The 21,891-nt window shown below is 38.4% G+C and overlaps 1 protein-coding gene across 1 annotated transcript in view; it reads left to right on the forward strand.

Annotated features, from left to right (window-relative positions):
- Window positions 1-225: 225 nt before the first annotated feature.
- The window catches only part of LOC139721251 (ovostatin-like), a 51,396-nt gene continuing 29,730 nt past the window's right edge, over window positions 226-21,891 (forward strand). Inside the window, exons 1-15 of the mRNA XM_071632573.1 lie at window positions 226-432; window positions 1,704-1,896; window positions 2,994-3,046; window positions 7,572-7,758; window positions 9,071-9,155; window positions 12,922-13,045; window positions 13,349-13,457; window positions 14,089-14,198; window positions 14,828-15,004; window positions 15,272-15,376; window positions 16,857-17,060; window positions 17,646-17,777; window positions 19,185-19,421; window positions 19,882-19,945; window positions 20,696-20,837. Coding sequence (XP_071488674.1) covers window positions 226-432; window positions 1,704-1,896; window positions 2,994-3,046; window positions 7,572-7,758; window positions 9,071-9,155; window positions 12,922-13,045; window positions 13,349-13,457; window positions 14,089-14,198; window positions 14,828-15,004; window positions 15,272-15,376; window positions 16,857-17,060; window positions 17,646-17,777; window positions 19,185-19,421; window positions 19,882-19,945; window positions 20,696-20,837 — 2,129 coding nt within the window. The remainder of the gene's footprint in view (window positions 433-1,703; window positions 1,897-2,993; window positions 3,047-7,571; window positions 7,759-9,070; window positions 9,156-12,921; window positions 13,046-13,348; window positions 13,458-14,088; window positions 14,199-14,827; window positions 15,005-15,271; window positions 15,377-16,856; window positions 17,061-17,645; window positions 17,778-19,184; window positions 19,422-19,881; window positions 19,946-20,695; window positions 20,838-21,891) is intronic.

The raw sequence follows: 21,891 nt of genomic DNA on the forward strand, positions 1-21,891 counted from the left end.
CTTATATCAAGCCCCCCCCCCCCCCCCGAATTCCAATGCAAATTTTTTATACACGTGGACTTGTGACAATTGTTTTAACGCGCAATAACCTTACTGTTTCGTCCTCTTTCTCTCTCTCTCTCTCCCTCCTTCTCCCTCTTTGGATACTTCGAGGACAATCTTTCAAATAAATACTCGTTAGTCCTCTATCTATTTCATCCGATGATGAATGTGTAATGGATAATAATGCATTTTTATTGCATCCCCCTAAGATCCGATGTGGTACGAGAACGTCTATTCAACGAGAAGTTCTCCTATCTGCTCGCGATTCCTAAGCTCATTTATGTGGGTAGCAATGAGAAGCTCTGTCTTCTACTGAAGAAACGATCAGGAATCTTGGAATTCAGGGTCAGCCTTCTTTTTCCTAACGGCTCGAATTATTGGCAGTCTGGGGTCAGGCGATTGGATGGTACCAAGGACTGTTTTTTTATGAAGGTACATGATGGATAACGTGAATTCATAGCTACCTCTTTTTATACTTTTTTTTATATTCATACTCAATTTTAAAACGTCTTGTAAAGTACCAGTTACATGCACGAGTTCAATTTTATGACATTTATGTCATAAAAGATAAATCATTTCAAATTCAATGTTAAACGAGATTTAAGTATCACCATGGACATAACTACTTACATCTAGAATCAATCAAATCTCGGACAGCTTATTGCCTGTATAATATAATGTATAAAGGTGTATTGAAATGTCACAAAATTATGTTTTGTGGAAAAGTTGAGCAAAAAAAAAATGGGATTCCATCGGGATTATTTTTTCGCAAACTTCTTTTCGTCCCATGAAAGCTGTGAAGTGATACGAGGTATGTTTCATTTCATAACAGTAAATTATTCCACAGACTTTGTCTAACTTGAATTCTCTTTGGTAATCATGGTTGTAATTTTGTTTATAATGTACCTAAATCACTCTGACATGCATTTTCATTGTTTTTGACAAAATGTACAAATTTATATGTACTTATCATCAAACAAGTATGTGAACAGAACATGTGACTATACTACCTGAAATTACCGGTATACACAAGAGGGTTTAACGTTACTCAACCAGACATTATAAAGATAAAGTACAATAATAATCAGTAACTAAAAGAAGATGAGGGAAGGGGGGGGGCGCCGTGCACCACCCTGCTAAATGAATTGTGAAATGATTTCTAAACGCAATAAGATCCCGCGATGTCCCGTCACATTTTTGTGCAATTTATGTAAATTCCAGACAGGATTGTGGTGACAGATTAAAATCTTAGGTCACATGTCACTGAAATCTCGCTTACTTTCTATACATTTAGATGCCAAATGCATATATAGGTCATATATGACTTTCGAAAGCTGTCAAATAGTTTCCGATAGAATGTGATATAATATGATGAAAATACATTTCAATAAAACAATCATAAAGATAAACAGTAAAACATGAAATAAAGGAAGGAGAACCAAAGTAGAATTCAGGTGCGTTCAAAGCTTATTTGATTAAAATCAAGAGATATTATAGAGAGGAAAATGTCTTATGGGGCTTATTATCTATTTAGTATACTATTAAGTATTTGGGCGTTTGTCACACACTGGTATAAAGAAGTGATCGACTATAATTGTCTGGACTATATGGAAGTAGGGACACTACACATTAAACTACTTTTCCGTTTTATTACTCTACAGCTTCCTGACTCAGAGCTAGACAGTCGTCAGGTAGTGGTGACAGTCAGGATACAGCTTCGCCGCCACGGACACCAGGACTTGAACGAAGACGGTTATGAAGTTACCGAGTCTAAACTTGTATCACTCCAAGCCCAAAAAGTGCGACAAACATTCATCCAAACCGACAAGCCGATTTATAAACCAGGCCAAATAGGTAAGAAGAAAATACAATCGCACGTAAAGTTTTTCGTCATGAATACGGTGTGTGTTTCATTGATTTGCAACCTTGCTCTCCCTGTCTGTTGGCGCATTTGTTTTTCTCTATTAATCTCTGTGTCCTAATCTCTGATAGCAAGCAGGGGTGACCTTGCGGTGGAATTGGTGGATAGTCAGTGTTAATCAGTACAGCTGAATTTGAAATGGTGGAAGCAAAATTGCTGCAAGATACGTTTGCACCATTCCGATCTAGGGGAAGAATACGTGTACATTAAAACACATTTTTGCAAACTTGTCGAACGCTACTTCTAATATACACTTTCATAAACAGACAAAATTTCTGATAGAATACGGATAAACCTTTTGCATGGTACGTTACTTTCATACTCGGATTTATTTCCTAAATAACTGAATAACTGCATAAACAATGACTCTTGTTACCCATTGCTATAGGCGCCAGTTTAGCTGTCGGTGGGTTTTTCATGTCCATGCTCAAAGGAATGACAATAATGAAAAGAAAACGTGCAGTTGGCAGTGAAGACCTTCTTCAATTAAAGAAAGCAATAGTTCTCAAGCATAATGTTTACTCTCAGAAAGCAAGATACCGTTCCCTTCTTCTTTTTAACAGGACGCTCTGTACTATAAGTCTCATCTGTTTATAATCATCGCCCACGCCTGGTAACTTTTGATCTTGACAACTTCTTTTTTCACTTGAGGTTGCCGCTGAAACCTTAAGCCTCAGTCTTTATGTCTCTCACATAATATCATAATGATGGTAGCATGTAGCTTCAACTGCATTGTTGACAATGACCGTTTTGTTTCTTCTGATTTCCATTTTCAATCATTAGATATTAAAACGGCATTTTGTTTTTAGAGTCAAATCTTGAATTTTATATTTCCATCGTTTTTTATATACTCGAAAGCGGTTTTTTATTTATTTTTTTTTTTGGTGAACAAAATCGGTCAGCAAGTCAATGAACTCTAAAGCATTATATTTCCCAATATTCTCTTCATAATAAAAGCATGATGAAATCAAACCTTTACATGATTACAAGATATGTCTGTACCCTTTAATCGTGTGGATTTGGATTTCAGTGAGATTCCGCGCTTTAACCTTGAATGATGAACTCAAGACCGTGAATCAAGCAGTGAGTGCCTTTTGTTTTCTTTTCTTTCTCTATCTTAATTTTCTTTGTGTGTGTGTGCGTGTGTATTTGACATGCTTAGCTGATCATCTACAGTACATGTACTACAGTCGCATTTGTGTGCCTGTTTTTTTTTTTTCAACAAGCTTTTACAAAGCTCCGCTACTCAACAACCGTAACGACATAGACAAAAGAGAGAGAAAGAGAGAAATCACATTTTATTTTGTTGTGAACTCTCAACTGATTTATTTTTTTTTCTGTATGATTATCATCGCAATCCAGTACAAAACAACCGTTTGTAACACCGAAGAAATAAACATACTAAAAACAGAACTTTGTTTCCGAACCCCAATATATGGATGTGTATATACATACTGTGTGTGTATAAATGTATATATGTATATATATATATATATATATATTTATATATATATATATATATAGAGAGAGAGAGAGAGAGAGAGAGAGAGAGATGACCAACATCCATTTACCAACAATGGCTTAAAAAAGGGTAAAGAAGGGGTGATGTTTTTGTATTCAGATGGAGTAGTGATTAATTGCTAATAATGTTAATGAGACTTGCGTTAATGTCATCATTTTTACCCGAGTCTTATCATTATAAAGATACATTTCAGGGAGTTATAGGATATTAACAGGATGTAGAGATGTTGCTCAACCTACGATTTTTATTTTCTGTTGAAAAGACACTTTGCTTGTATTACCCCAAAGACTTCCGCTAGAATGTTGCACTAATTCTTATAATCAGAGTCATTTCGAACAATAACTGCGTCTGTTATGTTAATTTTGGTTTTCAGAGAACGGGTTCATCGGTCCCAACAATTAAAGATAAATGTTTTCATTCCAGATGTTGATTAGTCGAAAGAATTCATTGAGTACTTTGATAGTAGTCTTGGATTTTTAATAACAACTCATTTCATTGAATTGTAGAAGTGAATAACTTCAGGATTAGATTTCCCTCTTTTTTTTTAACCAGATGTAATATAATCTATATTCATCTGTCATATGTTTTGATTAATGTTTACATTAAGGGAATGGAAAGCCAACATGTTAATGTGGTTTGAGTGAATGCAGTAATATTAGTAAAGCACATCAGTGAAAATTTGATGAAAATAAGAAAAATCTAATCATATCTTATATATATTTTTTTTTTAATTCGGTGCCACCATCGCTTGATAAGGGGACTGCTACGCGTCATTAATAACCATATGTAGAAAATATATAAAAATGCCATGTATTTTCAGGATAATGATAATGATAATGAATAAAATTCATATAGCGCTTAATACTGATGTTTCTAAGCGCATCGATCCGGAAAAAAAGAAGTATAATGAAAGAGCACTTGACTAACCTCTTTTAGAAAGCAGGGAAATCACTTTAATTCCTTAACATTATGTTAGTATTTAGGTCAATAAAATGTAAAGGTACAAAATTAAATCAATTCATCTGGACTTACTGCTTTAATTCTGAATCGGCAACGACGCCTTCCTCCCATAAAATCGGACGAGCTGCTGAAGCGTCCAGGATCGGACGTGAAACCGTTCTCGGAATTAATACAGTAAGTCCAGATGAATTGATTTAATTTTGTACCTTTATTGTTCGTTACCTGGATGAATCAGAGCTTACATCATTTGATCAATAGAATGTATAAAATTCATAACTTTTGAATCGATTGTCCAATCTTCCTCAAACTTTCATTGATGTGTTCTACTCATTGCTGCTTTGGTTCTCTGGAAAGCTAAGCTTTAAGGTGAGAGAGCTAGTCTGAAGGGCCTGCATGAGGACCTGCAGAAGAGGAACGCGGATGTGAGGAGAGCCGAATATCAGTGTAAGAAGCAGAAGAGGAGGAAGAGGGAGAGGAGGGAGTTTTATAGGAATCCACACAAGTTCACAAAGAGGCTGTGGAGGTGTCAAAGGAGGAACTGGAGAAGCATCTGAGGTTCACATAATTATTGTGATGAAAGGCGAAAGGAGCCTTTTGTTGGGGTGCCAGTGCTGTTGAAGCCACGAGAGCCAGCGGTCAGCTTTGGTTTGAGTGCATTGAAGTTGTGGGAGGTTAAGGCGATAGTTAGGAACGCCCGAGCTGGAAGTACAGCAGGGCAGAATGGCTTATCCTACAAGTTATTTAAGTATCGTCCAGATGTCCGAAGGGTGATGCGGCGGATCCTTAGGGTGCTGTGGTAGGAGCCGCGGAGGGGGTGTATATCCTAAAAAGAATAGAACGCCAAGGGCATTGGTCAGTTTAGACCAATTTCGCTTCCTAACGTGGATGGTAAGATCCTTTGTAGTGTCTTAGCGAGGCGGTTGACAGATTTTGTGGAATTGTGGATACCTTTGTCCAGCAGGCAGGGATCTCAGGATTCCCTGGTACACGGAGAACGTCCAGATGATTTGGGAGTTAATTCAGAGGTGCAAACGTGAGAAGAATGATGTGGATGTTATCTGGTTGGACCTTGCTAATGCATATGGATCAGTACCTCACAGTTACCTCAGTTTTGCTCTGTAGTGTTTCTGTGTTCCTAGGGTGATTCAAGTGATGGTGCAAAACTACTATAGCTAGTTCAGGATGAGATTCACGACTTTCGCGACGGAGTGGTAGGAGTTAGAGATAGGCATCCCCATGGTTTGTTCAGTCTCACCGCTGCTGTTTGTTCTAGGCATGGAGGTGTTGACCCTGTTGTGGCTTCGAGAATTGAGGGGTTGACGCTGGCTGCAGAGGTAGTTGTGCCTTCAGTTAGGGCTTTCATGGATTACCTCACCATTGTGTCTGGCAATGAAGATAGTATGTACAGATTAGAGGAGTTAGAGGCCTGAACACGGATGAAGTTCAAGGCCAAGAAGATCCGCTCCGTGTCATTGCGGAGGGGGAAGGTGGTCGCAAGGAGGTTTCGGATTGGGGGGAGGGATATGCCTCAGGTTTCTGCTGATGTACGAGGTGACAATGTCCAGAGTTGAGCGGACGCAACAGAAGATGAATTGGTACTATACCGGTTAGGCGTTCCGAGAATGCTAACAGATCTGGCATTCTTTTACACATCAAGGAAGCTGCAATTGCCTATGACATCAGTAGTGATGATGATGATGATGAGGGAGTCAAAGGACCAGACGGGTCGGGTTTCATCAGGGTGTGAGGTATTACAGCAAGCAAGGCATGGAGGTACGAGGGATTTGGTGATGGAGGCGGTCAAGGAGAAGCAGGAGGAGTACAGCTTTTCCAAGGCTGTACAATAGGGAGTACAGGGGGCTTGGACTTGATGGGAATGGATGGAGTAGAGGAAGGTATCGTGGAATGAGTGAGGATAAATGTCCTCTGGAGCGGTGGGCTTCATGATCAGTTCCACCTTTGATGTTTTACCTACACCTGTAAATCTAAAGAGATAGGGCGTTTTGGAGGACGATGGATGTAGGGTTTGCAAGAAGGCAAAGGACTCGCTAGAGCACATTCTGTCAGCATGTGGAGGAATATTGCATGCCTATACATAGAGGCACAGCCAAGTTAGTGTAGAAGGAGATGACGGGAATAGGAAGGGTTGCAGTAGAACCGAGAAGGAAGAATGGCGCCCGTAGGGTGAGGGGAATCCGTATTGTGAAGGAGGGGGTGAGATGCAGCGCGAGAAGGAAGGGCCAAGGTGATGATGTTGGAGGGATGCTAGCAGTGGGGGATGATTGGGAGGTGCGCGTGGACGAGGGTAATCGTAGGTACAGTGCCAGAGGAGGATGGTGGTGACTGCCCATGCGGTCGGACATGGTGCTGGTGGCTATAGGTCTGTGCACAGGGTAACAATGGTGGAGCTGACTGTGCCATCGGGAACGAGAATGGATGCGGTCAGGATAAGAAAGTTAGATAGGTATGCTGAGTTGAGAGAGGAGTGTGAGAGGAGGGGTGGAGAGCAGAGGTGCATACTGTGGAAGTGGGATGCAGGGGATTTGCTGGACGATCAGTGAGGAGGTGGGTCAGAGCGACAGCCGGGAGGGGGGGGGGGTAGGTGGTACGGAAGGGGAAAGGTGGATTAAGAGGATTTGTGGAGCAGCGGAGACAGGATCTGCATGTATTGTTGGGAAGGCATGGGGCGGTGAGAATAGGGGGTGTAGAGTGCTTGTTGGCAATTTGGAGTGAAAGAGATGTTATTGGTGCCGAGTGTTTTTAGATGCCACGGGCTGCTGTCTAGGCATTCCCCCGGCCAGCCAATGGGAGGTGTCCATTACTTAAATGGCTGAAACACTGGTGATCGCTGGTGTGCTGCTGACGACCCATCGGCACTGGTGGAATTAACACCTTTACGTTATTTATCCTGGACACTCGATAAGGGATTGACACTGTCGGAGTTCTAATACAGGCAAAGTCATTAGTCACTGTTCATATGAACCACTGCTAGCCTGTTTCAGGACGAGGTTATTTAGCAGTTGATCATTAGTAGTGATCAGTTTTGCTCTGTTACATGTTTTGAGTGCACGACAGTTTAATACCGGGATTTTACTTTGACACAATTATATATACTATTGATTTCAGTTTGACCTGGTTGTAATTGAATCGGTGTCCCGTCAACGCATTAATGAATGGAAAAACGTCGCTACTCAAGATGGTTTGATCGATCTTGAACACGAGCTGCCGGACGAACCACAGCTTGGTGTCTACACCATCAAGGCTTGGAGGGGCAACGAATTAACCCAACAGACGTTTAGGGTGGACGAATTCGGTAATATCAAGCAGGGTCAAAAAGAACATGATATGATCTATGTTTGTATATAACTGAGTACAAACGTCCTGCTCTTGCTGGATTTTCTTCTTCTTTTTTTGCATTATATTTATAGGGTATTTTTGAAAATGTTTTAAAACAACGATAACTGGTGCATGATATTATGATAATAAACTCATTTATACTGGTCGAAAGTACGAGAACAAGCACGAGACCCCCTGGAGCCTGTACGTATATAGGCTCCAGCACTGTCAAATGGTTCCAATATAAATATGTCTTGTCGATCTTAACAATATTGATTAAAGATGGTTATACTTTCGGAAAGCGAATTTTGTAGAAACAAAACTCATTATAAATCTTTTGCTAATTGAAAATGCCAGCTCTATTCATGTTATAAAAGCCTCTCTACGCATCGTATTCAAATTAATGACCTCGTATAGTTATATTGAATAATAGTGATATCATGCAGCAAGACTGCAAGGTATGTCGATTCAGAGATCACTGTACTGGCATATCTATCTTTACATATCGCTCAGTATTACGTCAGCCGTTTTACGAATCTCTTAATTTTTTTTCACCTTGAAAAAAAAATCATGATAAAAAGAGAAACTGTTGCTCAAGTATTCCACAATTGCATTTATATATATATATATATATATATATATATGTATTAATAACAATGATAATGATAATTATAATAACGAAATCTAAAATGATACATTAAGGTCGCGCCACTGTCATGATAGTGGCCTTGAGAATTCCACACGTCCACACTGACATCATTATTATTATCATGTATACATAAACTGTATACCTCAAAGGTCCAGTCCTTGTATGGTGATGAAATGTTACCAAGTAGGTACGCGTACTCGCGCAAGATATTCATCAGCTGGGAGGAGCAATGGGTATAATAGGCCTAAACGTGGAATATTACGGGGGGAAACTTACAGAAAAGAGTTATCTGTGTCACGAAGATATAGCAAATGATAAAATACTATTTTTATGGTCGTAATGTTAATAACACTTTTTCTGATGATTTATGAAATTGTGTAAACTGCATTACTATGTACTTCCCAAGAGATATTTTTTAAACTCTGTGGAAAAGTTTATTTGAGATAATTACTACTTACTTTATAGTATTTAAAGTCCCATTGTCGAAGAAATGTTTGCGAATCAAACTTTTAAAGGATTTTTAGGAGGTATCCAAAATAAATAAGCTCGATGCTGTATTGGATTTGCTCGTCAAGCTTCTAACTGTCCATTCTTTGCACACGGCTTCTAACTGTCCATTCCCTGGCACACGCGTTTCCAGTTCTTCCTAGGTTCGAAGTGAGCATCAACGGACCCTCATACCTTCTTATTTCTGACACGGAGATTAATGTCAGCATTTGCGGAAGGTAAGACCAGTGGTTTTAATGTAACTATTTTCTTTACACAGACCGCATCACCTGTTGTAAATTTGAATCATGCTTAACCTGGTATTGAGTCTGTGAGAACAGTTTACATAAAGGAAGGGATACAGTATCTATTCACGAGATTTGATTTGATATAATTTCATTTTGCAAAACGTATTTGTTCAGGATGGCTTGAACAGCATGAGCTGTTTTCTATCAAGGTCCTGAGATAAAACAAAAGAATACAAACAAAAGATCCCATCATAACAAAGATTATCATCATACAAAGCCAGGTTGGCTGCAGTAACAGAAAAAACAAACAACTAAAAGAGATAAAATCTTCATCAGAATAAAAATCATAACTATCTTCAGATTTTTGCAACCTTGTGATTGAAAAGACTGCAAAGAAAAGGAAGGATAGAATCTTAACCTAACATCGGAGTACATATTCTCACAAATATAGACATACATGTAACACTTTTCTATGGCAGTACTCCTATACGCAATTGTTTTCAGCACATATCATCAGCACAAACACACACAGACATTCGCGGTCGCATGCCGATACTTATGAAAGTTTTTACATGCATCATCAGCGACATTTTGCATGAGTTACAAGAACAAGAAACAATCGCGGCATAGAACTGTTTTGTTTTTATCCCAAGTTATTAGAAACATAAATGTCAAGATGCATTTTCTTCATTTATTTCATTTACTTATTTTTGGTTTTCCATATCAACTTACATTAAAGCAACAGACAGTAATCAAATGTTACCTAAACAGTAAGTCGTAATATCATACTAATGCTGCAATATCATCAACAATATAAAAGCAAGCAAAAACAAGAGACATTGGGTATGAAAGTAGAGCAAACCTAACCTACCCTAGCAGTGGCGTATCTAGGGAAAACGGCGCCCGGGGCAAGCGCGAAAATTGCGCCCCTAATTTCTGAAAAAGTGTTCAAACCCAACCCCATCCCGGTAGGGACTTTAAACAAAGTCCACATGATATGCTTTTTAAAGCACTTAAAAGGGGTCTTTTTGATGGTGATCTAAATGTAATGAATTTTGATAAATTTTGGCGAGCGAACGTAGCGAGCGAGCCGAAAATTTTGGTATTTCAGCTTACAAAACATGGAATTCTTGTCTTTTTTTGCTAATCAACTCTTACAATTCCAATCAAGATATAGTGACGGCCTTATAGATAACGATTTACACCAACAAACTGCATGAGGAATTTTAAAAGTACTCTAACTTAGTACGCGCGAGTTAGCCGAAATTAATTGTATATTTCCACGTCATCATCACGTTTTGTTCTTATCTCTTTTTTCTTGTTCTTTTTTGATAAATCTTGGCGAGCGAGCGCAGCGAGCGAGCCGAAAATTTTTGTATTTCAGTACAAAACATGGAATTCTTGTCATTTTTTGCTTATTAAATCTTACAATTCTAATCAAGATATATTGACTACCTTATAGATAACAATTTGTACCAACAAACTGAGGACTTATAATACTAGTACTCTAAATTAGTACGAGCGAGTGAGCCGAAATTTGTATATTACCGCGTCATCATTACGTTTTGTTCTTATCTTTTTTGATTTGTTTTTTTTTCGCCCCCCCCCCATATGTTCGAAACCGTTGGCGTCCTCTCTTGATCCAATCGGCGATCGATTTAGAACGAATGAAATTGCAGCCGCTGCTCCGTGTAACATTTTTCCTGCTTAAGATAAAATTACATGTGTTAACACAATATAGACAATGTCATTTTGTGCGCGTCATCGTGACGTTTTGTTCTTATTTTCTTCTTCTTCTTTTTTTTGGATAAATTTTGGCGAGCGAGCGCAGCGAGTGAGCCGAAAATTTTTGTATTTCAGCTTACAAAACATTAAATTCTTGTCATTTTTTGCTTATTTAATCTTACAATCCTAATCAAGATATAGTGATGGCCTTATAGATAACGATTTATACCAACAAACTGTGGACTTATGAAAAATACTCTAAATTGTACGAGATAGTGAGCCGAAATTTGCATATTTCCGCGTCATCATTACGTTTTGTTCTTATCGTGCTTGATTTTTTTGCGCCCCCCCCCCGTATGTTCGAAACCGTTGGCGCCTTCTTTTGATCCAAGTGGCGATCGCTTCAGAGCGAAAGAAATTGCAGCCGCTGCTCCGTGAAACATTTTGCCTGCTAAATGAAATAACATGTGTGAACACAATAGACATTGTCATTTTGTCCGCGTCATCATCACGTTTTGTTCTTACCTTCTTTATTTATATAAATTTTGGCGAGCAAACGCAGCGAGCTAGCCGAAAATTTTTGTATTTCAGCTGACAGAACATCGAATTCTTATGTGAACACAATAAACATTGTCATTTTGTCCGCGTCATCATCATGTTTTGTTTTTATCTTGTTTGATTTGGTTTTCTGCCCCCCTTTTTTTTCCGGGCGAGTTTTTTTTTTTCCTTCTTCTTCTTCTTCGTTGTTTTTTTTTTTCGTTTTTTGCGCCCCAAGGAGTGGCGCCCGGGGCACGTGCCTCCCTTGCCCCCCCCCCCCCCTCCCTAGATACGCTACTGATGTACCCTAGCCTAATTGGGAAAATGCTTTTTCACCCGAGTATGCGTGCTTATTCTTTTTTTTTCAGTTCGTGAGAGAACATTTTTCTCCAAAAAGAAGTCAAGAAGAATATTGTCACAATCTTTTGATAGATGGAATCAGCTTTGCTATCTTCGTTTAAAGGACAATTTCACCTTCATTAACATGTGGATTGAGAGAAGGCATCAATATTAGTAGAACACATTAGTGAAAGTTTGAGTAAAATTGGACAATCCGTTCAAAACTAATGAATTTTTGAAGTTTCATTTCCGTGATCGCTGGATGTGAAGACTACAACAACCTGTGATGTCATGTGTGTACAACGATATAAAGAAAGTACATTGTATAACGAAATTTCAACATATTTTCAATTTTCTCGCAAAATAAAACCGCACATGACTTGCCACTTTCAAAAGGCAGGGGGAATGATATTATACAATTAACATATATCAGTTGCAAGTTAAATAATGATACCATATATTATGTGTATTTTTTTTCAAAAAATGAAATTTTGTGGAATTCTCTTTATATTTTTGTTATATCGTTCCACGCATGTGACATCATCAACTATCGTAGTCTTCTCATCCATCAGTGACACGGCACAGAAACTTTAGACACATCAGAATTTCTGAAAGGATTATTAACTTTTCCTCAAACTTTCACTTACGTGTTCTACTTATATTGCTGCATCATCTCAATTCACATGTATATGAAGGTGAACTTGTCCTTAAAATGGGGATGATGTCATATCCAAAATTTTAGGTTATTTGATTATAATGAATTAGAATTTTGTGTAAGCGGGGATGCATTTCATTTCTTTTGTCTTTTTTGTTGGACATTTATTCTCATATGAAAGATGTGACTCCGTCGTAGAATGTACTTTTTTATTCATGCCAATTCCTTCAAAGATTCCAGGCTTTTAAGGCAAAATTAAAATTTACACTTTACAATGTTTTGAGCCTGATTACATCAAACACCGACAAAATAAGTTATTCTCTAAAAACATCAGAGGCATTTATTGGGTTATCCTTTTGCGTGGATTACCGAGTAACCACTTTCAAAGTGCAATGAAGCAAACTTTACGTTAAAAAGAAAATGAATCAAATCGGTTGGTTGATCTGCATGTCGCAAGATATTCATTCTGAAATTGAATGCTTCATTATCAAACCGTTTCAGTTACACGCACGGCCAGCCTGTTCATGGAGAGCTTCAAGCTAATGTCACCGCAAAGAATAGATTTTACTACTGGAGAAGGCCAATACAAATAGAGGATCCACCTGAGTTGACCTTTTCCTTATCGGTACGTATAGAATAGATATCATTCAGCGTCAAGTGGCTTTGTGGTAACTTTGAGATTAACCATTTATATCCCAAATTCACGACTTTTAACAAATCCAGTCTCTATATACTGTTTATGTTTGCGTGTTTTGTTAAATAAAAAAAAAAACTGTGATGATTGCTAAAAGAAAGTTAACTTCCATGCATGTTGACCCACGTTTTCCGTACTATGAGTATGATTGTACGATGTATATTGTGTAGGCCTATCAGCTTTGGTTTCATAAAGTTTATTGTATTATGACCTTAACTTTCTGTTCTGTCATAGAATGTCGATGGTTGTGGAGTAATCAAAGTCAACCTCACGACTTTGGCTCTGGATTACTCACAGTTTTCTCGCCTGGAAGTCAATGCGGTATTCACAGAAATTGCCACTGGTGAGTTGAATGCGTCGTAACCGTTCTTGCTGTGTTGTAATATAGAGGACACAATTTCTCTGGCATAATGTTTGTGGGCCCTTTATATCATACTTCGGTATGTTTCTGATTGTCGTATATGATTTGTCGTGCGTGCTTGGGAGGGATATGCTTTTTGTTTGAAGTGAAGAAAAAAAAGGTTCGAGATGCATGAGGTGTAGTTAAAGGGGATGCACATATCCAACCCTCCCCCCCCCCCCGACACACACATATTTGATTAAAAAACAACAACATGAAGAGAATGAAAAAGGAAAGGGCGTTGTTTCGGCTCATCAAACATACCAATGTGTTATTGGTGTGTATTTCTTTTCTTTACGATTCTCACAGAGGATTCAGGGGTGTGCTATACAGTATAAAACATCGTCGAATTTGTTCTTCTTCGTACTAGCATATTGTGGATTTTTTTTTTAAGTAATAGAACGCGTTCACAGTAAAAAGCCTTAAAGTATTTCTGACTCTTTGTTCCGTTCATGATTTTAAGGTTGGTGTTGAGCAAGTAAGTGAATGACAGTTGGCTGTAATTCTATGTGAGACCAAGATTCGTAGTTTACAGTCCGTACATGACTTTGATTTCATTTGATCTTTGATGTAGGCGAAACAATCAGGAAGCAAGAGACATTTGGCCAGCTAGCGAGATCTCCGCTGAACCTTGCATTCTTCACTGACAGATATTACAAGCCGGGTGTTCCATTCTTCGGAAGGGTGGGTTCGCAGTATTTCAACTTCACCAGTTGAGCTGTATTGGTTTGAATACTGCGGCACTCCCTATAGCCTGTGTTCATGAGGCTCCACGTTTGTATTACTTGGGGAATTATCGCAGGGCACAATCAGTACATATCATTTGGTTTTTATAAGTTATAATGTTTGTTTGTTTGTTTGTTTGTTTTTGTTTTTGTTTTTGTTTTTGTTTTTGTTTTTGTTTGTTTTTTGTTTGCTTGGTTTTGTTTGTTTGTTTGTTTGTTGTTGTTGTGTTTTTTTTTGGGGGGGGGGGGGTCGTTTGTTTTCTAAGGAGACACCAATTTCCGAGTTACCATGAGGAAAAATGTTAAAATCAATGTAGGGGAAGGATGTTATCATTAGTGCACGTGTCATTCTTTGCCCTGTTTAATTTCATTTTGCTTTTGCAATGTGTTTTTCAACCATTACAACATGAGTCCGCGGCGATATCTTCATGCCTTCGCGGTTATTTAGAAATCATATTTTACTTCGACGTTCTCCTATTTTCTATCGCATTTAGGCTTACCCTTTTAACTACTCGTCCACACAGAATAATGTTAATCACTAAGATCTGTCTAAAATCAGTTACTTATCTGAATATGGTTACATTTCAGATTTCAGTAACAGCCCCGGACCAATCTCCACGGGAAGGAGAAAATGTGGAAATATCTTGTGTTAGCCTCAACGTGACAATCAAAGTCACAAGTGGCTCAGACGGGATTGCCAAGTTTGGCATTCCAGCGGAGAAGATTCCAGCAACGTTTAGCCAGAGCGCGAGTTTGAGTTGTACGGTAGGTATACCAACTAAAGTGAGTGTTCCTTTGATTTCTAACATGACTTCCCAAGAAGATATAGACATTTACACTCGCCATGGTGATAATAATGCATATAGTGAATTAAATTTTCGACACATCCATAGCCTTCTAGAAAAAAAAAAATCTTTAAAATCACTTTACTGGATGTCTGTCATTAGAATACATTAAGTATTCTCTTTTCTCCAATGGATGTTATCATCGCTGATGACAGCAGGCGGTCACGTCTCACATTGTCTGCGCTAGGCTGAACTGGCAAAGAAGAACAAGAACAAGAACAACAAGAGCAAAGACAATACTGTCATGAGAAGGAAGAAGAACAAGACGGGAGAGAGACGGAAGAAGAAAAAGGCAAGAAACAAAAACGGAAAGGAAGAAAAGCACAAAGGAAGGAAATAAGAGGAATGCTGCTTTTGACAGCAGTTGAAGGTCTTGCCGCAGGACATTGACATGTGCCCTGTGTCGATACTGATGATGAGTGAGCTTTTCTCAAAAAATGAATATAAATCAAAAGAGACTTTTATTTCTTGTTCAATATGCTGGTCTCGTTAGATCTAACGACTGTCTCATTGGAATAAATGTCATGAAGTTAATGATATCCGATTCCTTTCATAGTGTTTTAACACAACGGACGATAATTACACGAAACATGTTGTACATCTACTTACTTTAACAACTTATTTGGCCTACTTTGTCGTCACAACAGGCGATTTCTCCGCGATATCAGCCCAACCCGTCTAATACAGGATACCAATTGACACAGCCAAGGGCCTACATGTATGCACAGCCACTCTACTCCCCATCCAACCAGTACCTCAGTCTTGAGCTACTAACATCTGATTCCCAAGCAGGGAAACCGGTCTTGTTCAGAGCACACTCTACTTCTGAGTTAAGCGGGAATCTACACATTATGGTAGGTTGTTAGAGTTATCTAGGTAGATTTCCCAGTTAAACCAGATTGCAGAATTAAGTTATTGGTTAGGTTACAAGCATAGTGTTAACTAGACACTTTTTTCTTTTATAATATTCAAATTAATGATATCCTGGATCAAGAGGTTTCTATTGCCTCATACTCATTAACAAAATGTCCTACATCGACGTTATTAACATAAGCTCCAAATTAATCAGTGTAACGTAGTAGCCATGATCATGATGATAATAATAATCATAGGCATACGCATTCAGGCAGGGTTCAAACCTACGACCTCTTATTCACTGGACAGGCGTCTTACGGTTCCACTCAATCACCGAGCTTCCTCCCAACCGTCGGTGTTGGTTCAAATCCTTTTAGCATGCGGCGGGTACTACGTTTTGTTTTGATTTTTGTTTTGTGGTTGTTTTTATTGGTGACATTCTTGTGTCGAGATGCTTTTATTTCAATTGATTGCCAAATTTCTCTACATAATAAGCACCGAACTAATCAGTTTAGTAGTAGCCAGGCTACACTAGCTGCTACTAAACCAGGCCAGTGGCTACTATAACACTAATTAAGTCGGTGCTTAGTTATAATAGTGTTAATGTAGGGCAATTTGCTAATCAGTTGCACAACTTTTTCTTTTCTTGAAACATTATAGAAAGGTCACACATTTTGCTAGTAAATTGCGAAAGGATGCAGTTTCAGTGGTTTGTGAACAGTAAATACGATAGTGATATATGCGTTTTATGCGGTGGTCATTCATATTGCATCTACAGCTCAGCCTCAGAGTCAAGTCGTATTACTTTGCTTCAAGACATGTTACAGTTGAAATGTTCATTGGTGCTTGTAACATAGAACCATAAGAGAAAAAAAAAAACTTTGCTTGGGTTAGTCAAATATGTCTTTTGCTTAAAGGCCGTCTCGCGTGGTAACATCATCCACGATCTCGATGCCACAATCACCCCGAGGAAAGACACCAAGAAGGTCGTCGACATCAGCTTCGTTCTTTTGCCTGCAATGACTCCTAAATTAGACCTTTTGGCCTACACCATTTTCGATGAGACTGAAATGGTTGCCGACAGCATTGAAATCATCAGCAAACCTACTTTTGAAAACAAGGTCGGTCTCCTAATTACACATATTGAAACGAATATTGAATTCTTTGATTCCTATTTCATTTAAAGAAAACATTGTGTTGACATTGTAATCATAACTCAAAGTTGTCGGATTTTTTTTTCAGTGTTGAGGGGAATCATCTGCTGTTTCAGCTGTTTCATTGATTGATAGAAAAAATGCACCTCTTAAAGTGCAGGATGTGAGTCAAGTGCTAGTAGTCGTTTGCTTGTTTATGACGAAAACAATAGAGTATGATGAGAGTACTGATGATGAGAGTTCTAATGATAGTAATGCTATTGGTATGTTGTCTTCTTTATCCAGGGTATAGTTTCCTCATTGTTACCACTGCTCACACACCCTGGTCTAGAGGGACAATGATAATGATAGCGATGTCAATGATAGCAACATTTATACGTATTTTCTTAAATGAACAAGTCAAAGGAATTTCGGCGGATGCATTCTTTATCTTTATAAAGACATAATTACACATCTTATGCCAGGTATTTCATTTTTAATGACCCCTCCCCCCCCCCCCCCCCCCGACACTTGGTGAAAGAGTAGGTTGGCATTGCTTTCAAAGATGGCCAGAGATCTGAAAATCGACCTGGCGAGAACACCAGCTTGGAAATGTTTGCCACGCCCGGCTCTCTGTGTGCCATAAGTGTTGTAGACAGGAGTGTTCACCTTCTGGCCGGAAACAACCAACTTCAGTCTAGTTCCGTGAGTTACTTCCATACAATTGGTGTGTTAAGGTTAGGGACTAACTAAGCTTTGTGTCTAGAAACATGTTGAGCAAAGCAACCATCAACCTTTGGGGTTGAGCAAAGCAACCATCAACCTTTTGGGCTGATGCACCAGCTCCAAAAACAACGGATGACATTCACCTTTCAAACTGTTAATGCTCAACCCTAAACCCCTTGTTCAATATGTTACCTTACACTTCGAACCAATACAAGTAATACAATAATACTATCATATTTTCATCTTGGGGTTCATTGCATCAAACCTGGCTGGTTCTAGTACAGATGAGCGAAGTTTCTGTGACCAAGATTGTGAAATGTTTTCGTTCGTAATAGTTATACAATAATATCACCATTCTTGGAACATTCCTAGAATGCTGTTAGAGTAGCGATTCCGGGTCTCATGTTTCATGCGGTGCTGCTAACCGTTTAAGTATCATTTTAGTATTGCCTTCAACTCACAGCCTTCAACCTACAGTTTTACAAGCTTTGAAGCTTTTATGTAGGCCCCATCATATTTCTTATACTTACTAGTGACATTTTCACACGATATGACCATGTACATTTGTGTCAAGTATATTTTCTTTTTCTTCTACAATCAAAAGACATGATTGTATATATTTTGTATTCTTGTTTTGTTGTCAATAAATTTGTAATCTCATCATCATTGAGAAAATGGAAATATGAAATGAATTTGAACTGAACTGAACTGAACTGAACTCAGCACTTAGTTATCCTAAGCAGACGCATTTCATGCTCTTCACTTTTCATCGCTAACCATCTCCAACTCCATCATTCACATGCATCCTGGCCCCGGCCATGCAGTACTATGCAGTACACAACTATACGCTGTACGAGCAACTACTTACCGTCAAAGATGGTTGCTTTTATTCACCGTGGTAGCAGAGCGGTATAATGAGTACAACAGGGCAAATATCACAAGATATCAGCCTGTCGGCCTGATCCCTCATTCCACATCACAGTGTACAGTGACCAGTCAGAGCTGTACCAATATTATTGTTGCGAGAGCAAATGTCATGGAGCCAAAAATGATAGGGTCTGCTCTTTCATAATCTACCTTTAACTAAAAATCCATGTCTGGCGACTTTTTGTTTTGTGAAGTAAGTTTCACAAAGGGATCGACAGATGATTTCATATAGTGCGTTGATGTGCTACTTATGTAATATTGTATTTGACGAAATTATAGATCAAATATAATCATAATGATATATATGTATATATATCATACATTATAGTGATATATATATATATATATATATATATATTGATTATATATATATATATATATATTGATTATATATATATATATATATATATATATATATATATATAAGATCATCATGTCAATGTTGATGTTGGTTTACAGGTTGAGGGGTTCGTGAACCGGTTTCAACTTAGCAACGGCTATGATCCTAATCGTCCTTGCCAAAATCAGTCTCCAGACAAAAATCCTGGTCCACTTCCTGATCCACGTGGTCCCATCGAAGAGCCACTTATTGCTCGACCTGTCCTCTTGGCTAGACGGAAAAAGCGCCAGTTTAACTTCTTTCCCATTTATTCTGGTCTAGTGCCTAAGTACAGTGATGTCACAAAGGAACTCCAAGTAAGTCAAGTCAATCAGTGACTGTCATTGCTGTCAGTTGTTTGTTTGTTTGTTTGTTTGTTTGTTTACTTGTTTTTTTTCTTAATCGGGCAAAAGTCTACCTCTTCTTGCATCAAACAATGTATAATATAACTATACAGCTACAGACTGTCAATGATTTTTACCTGGAATACAATGGACATAAAAACATAATTATTGAGAGTCGTGTGATAATACCTCTCGGAGCATTGCACTCTAAATCAAATTTGCTACATTTCATGGTTTTTACAGACAAAAATGGGTTATCTGTATAATCACAATTTATTGTCTTTTTATGTGTGTAGGTCCTATATTTTTGGTACAATGCCATTCTCCTTAACATGATATAAGCCAACTTTGTATATGCAGTGATTACCAACCAATATACCAATCACAATTTTCGGCACTTTATTTATCTGTGTTTTTTTTTTTTTTCATTCAGCAACTTGGTCTTGTGTATCTGACGAATCTGGAAATAGAAACCAGCCCATGCCATCAGCCATACTGTAAGCCATTACGAGCTGTTCTTGGATTTGTTTTTGTTTTTTTATCTATGTCGGTTTGTTGGGTTTTTTCTCGATATGATAGATAGTCATGTTCCTCAACAAACGAGAGATATCACCCAGTATTCCTTTCCAGAAGTCATGCTATATGCTACTCTAATTTCTAATAATAGTATTCGAAAATAATGCTGAATCATTCTGCAGGCGACATGCTCTCTTTAGTTTCAATATTGTAGAGCATCAGCACTATGCAACAGTATAGACGAAGGCCTCTAAATTAAGTAACGCATAGAGCATTACCACTGAATCGAATGATGTAGTTAGAATGTCCGTAACGCAAAAGGTGCGTAGAGCACTGATCAAAAAGTGTGCTTCAATATTGAAAGATGATTACCTACCTTAACTTGATTATCAGAATATTAGCTGCATAGTGTTTTTATCAGTTGATATTCATGAAAATATTCTGAAGATATTGTAACACAACGCTAGTTTTTGGAACAGCTTCATATCGAGTTGCTTTGATTTTGGAAGTGAAATATCACACCATCGGACTTTTGGTCAGAAGAAGAAAAAAAAGTTGATGATGAGAAGGGCATTTTTCAACAATTTTTAGAATACAAACAATTCATATGCCGGTCAACCTTTAAAAACAAAACAAGGCAAAATTGTGTGATAACCTATTTGTCCTCCCTTCAAAAGTTCTGACTCTCCAGTTAAGCAACTGTTTGTTTTCTATGAAATTTAAATTCACAGTCTTCAGATCTGCCTTTGCATCAGCTGCAGTAGCTGAAAATGTACAGTTTGCTAAATCTGCCGTAGCTGCTGGCGGAGCTGATGGTTCCGTGATCCGGACATTTTTTCCCGAAACGTGGCTTTGGAGTCTTCAACGAATTAGGTTTATCTCACTTTGTTTGCTTGCTTCTAAGTTGCTTCCTTACTTGTATATTTGTTACTCTACTTGTTTTCTTTCCAGTTCTATAATATTCATCTTCATACAGGACATAGTGCACAAGCGCAAATTAGAAGTAACTTTTGTTATGTCTGTGCGTTTTCCACAAGATATTTGTTAGAAACATTTTTGTATCTAACGGGTTCTCGGCAAGTAGATTTGAAGACACAGTTTTCGAAGCAATACCAATAGTTTTGTTGTTATTTATTGTGAAGTCGTTTATCATGTATACTACGGGAAAGCAAGATTCTCTAAAAGGCATGAAGGGTGTTTAACCATTCAAAACGCAAGTAGAACAATCAACTTAATTGGTTTATCAGAATGTCAGTGGTACGAAGGCATCATATCTTGCTAGACAGTGACGATTTATGCCCCTTTCTTGAGATGTGTCAATAAGTCCGGTCATGTGAGTATCTGAACTTTAACTTTGACAGACCAGTAGACCGTCTGCCTAAAGATCCAAAGGACCCGGGTTTGATTCCCGGGTATAACTGAGCACTTTTGTGTGTAATTATACCGTACCCTCCAGCAAGAGGCAAAACACTATGTCCATCCGATAGGATATAAGATGGAAGTCCCGCGTGTGAGAGAGTCACAACTTGTAAACTAGAGAGGGGCCGTCAAAGGCGGCAGACCCACGCCTAAGTACAAAGTCGGGGTAAACATAATGTGCATTCGGTCATCTACCAGAATTCGGCCACTTAATTGCCAGTGTGCTTTATCACCAGCCAGTGAGTTCTACCAAAGATCGTACACTGAAGTGTACGATCTTTGGTTCTACAGTCACATCACACGCAAATCACATAATTACACATACGGTATTAACACTCATTCACGTACAGGAAAGTCCTTAAGTCTCCTCCAAAAATCCATCGAAAATCCCAAATTCCACTGTCAAAAGTGCAGAATCGGAACTTTTCCAAGCGCGCGCGAATTAAGTCCAGTTTTAAGAGTATTGTCTACGCGACGGGTCGCGGAAAAAGCGCTAAAAATCGAGAAA

The sequence above is a fragment of the Diadema antillarum genome, unplaced genomic scaffold (assembly GCF_040938485.1).
Source record: "Diadema antillarum isolate AM-2024a unplaced genomic scaffold, OU_Dant_1.0 scf00000141, whole genome shotgun sequence".
NCBI classification, from domain to species: Eukaryota; Metazoa; Echinodermata; class Echinoidea; order Diadematoida; family Diadematidae; genus Diadema; species Diadema antillarum.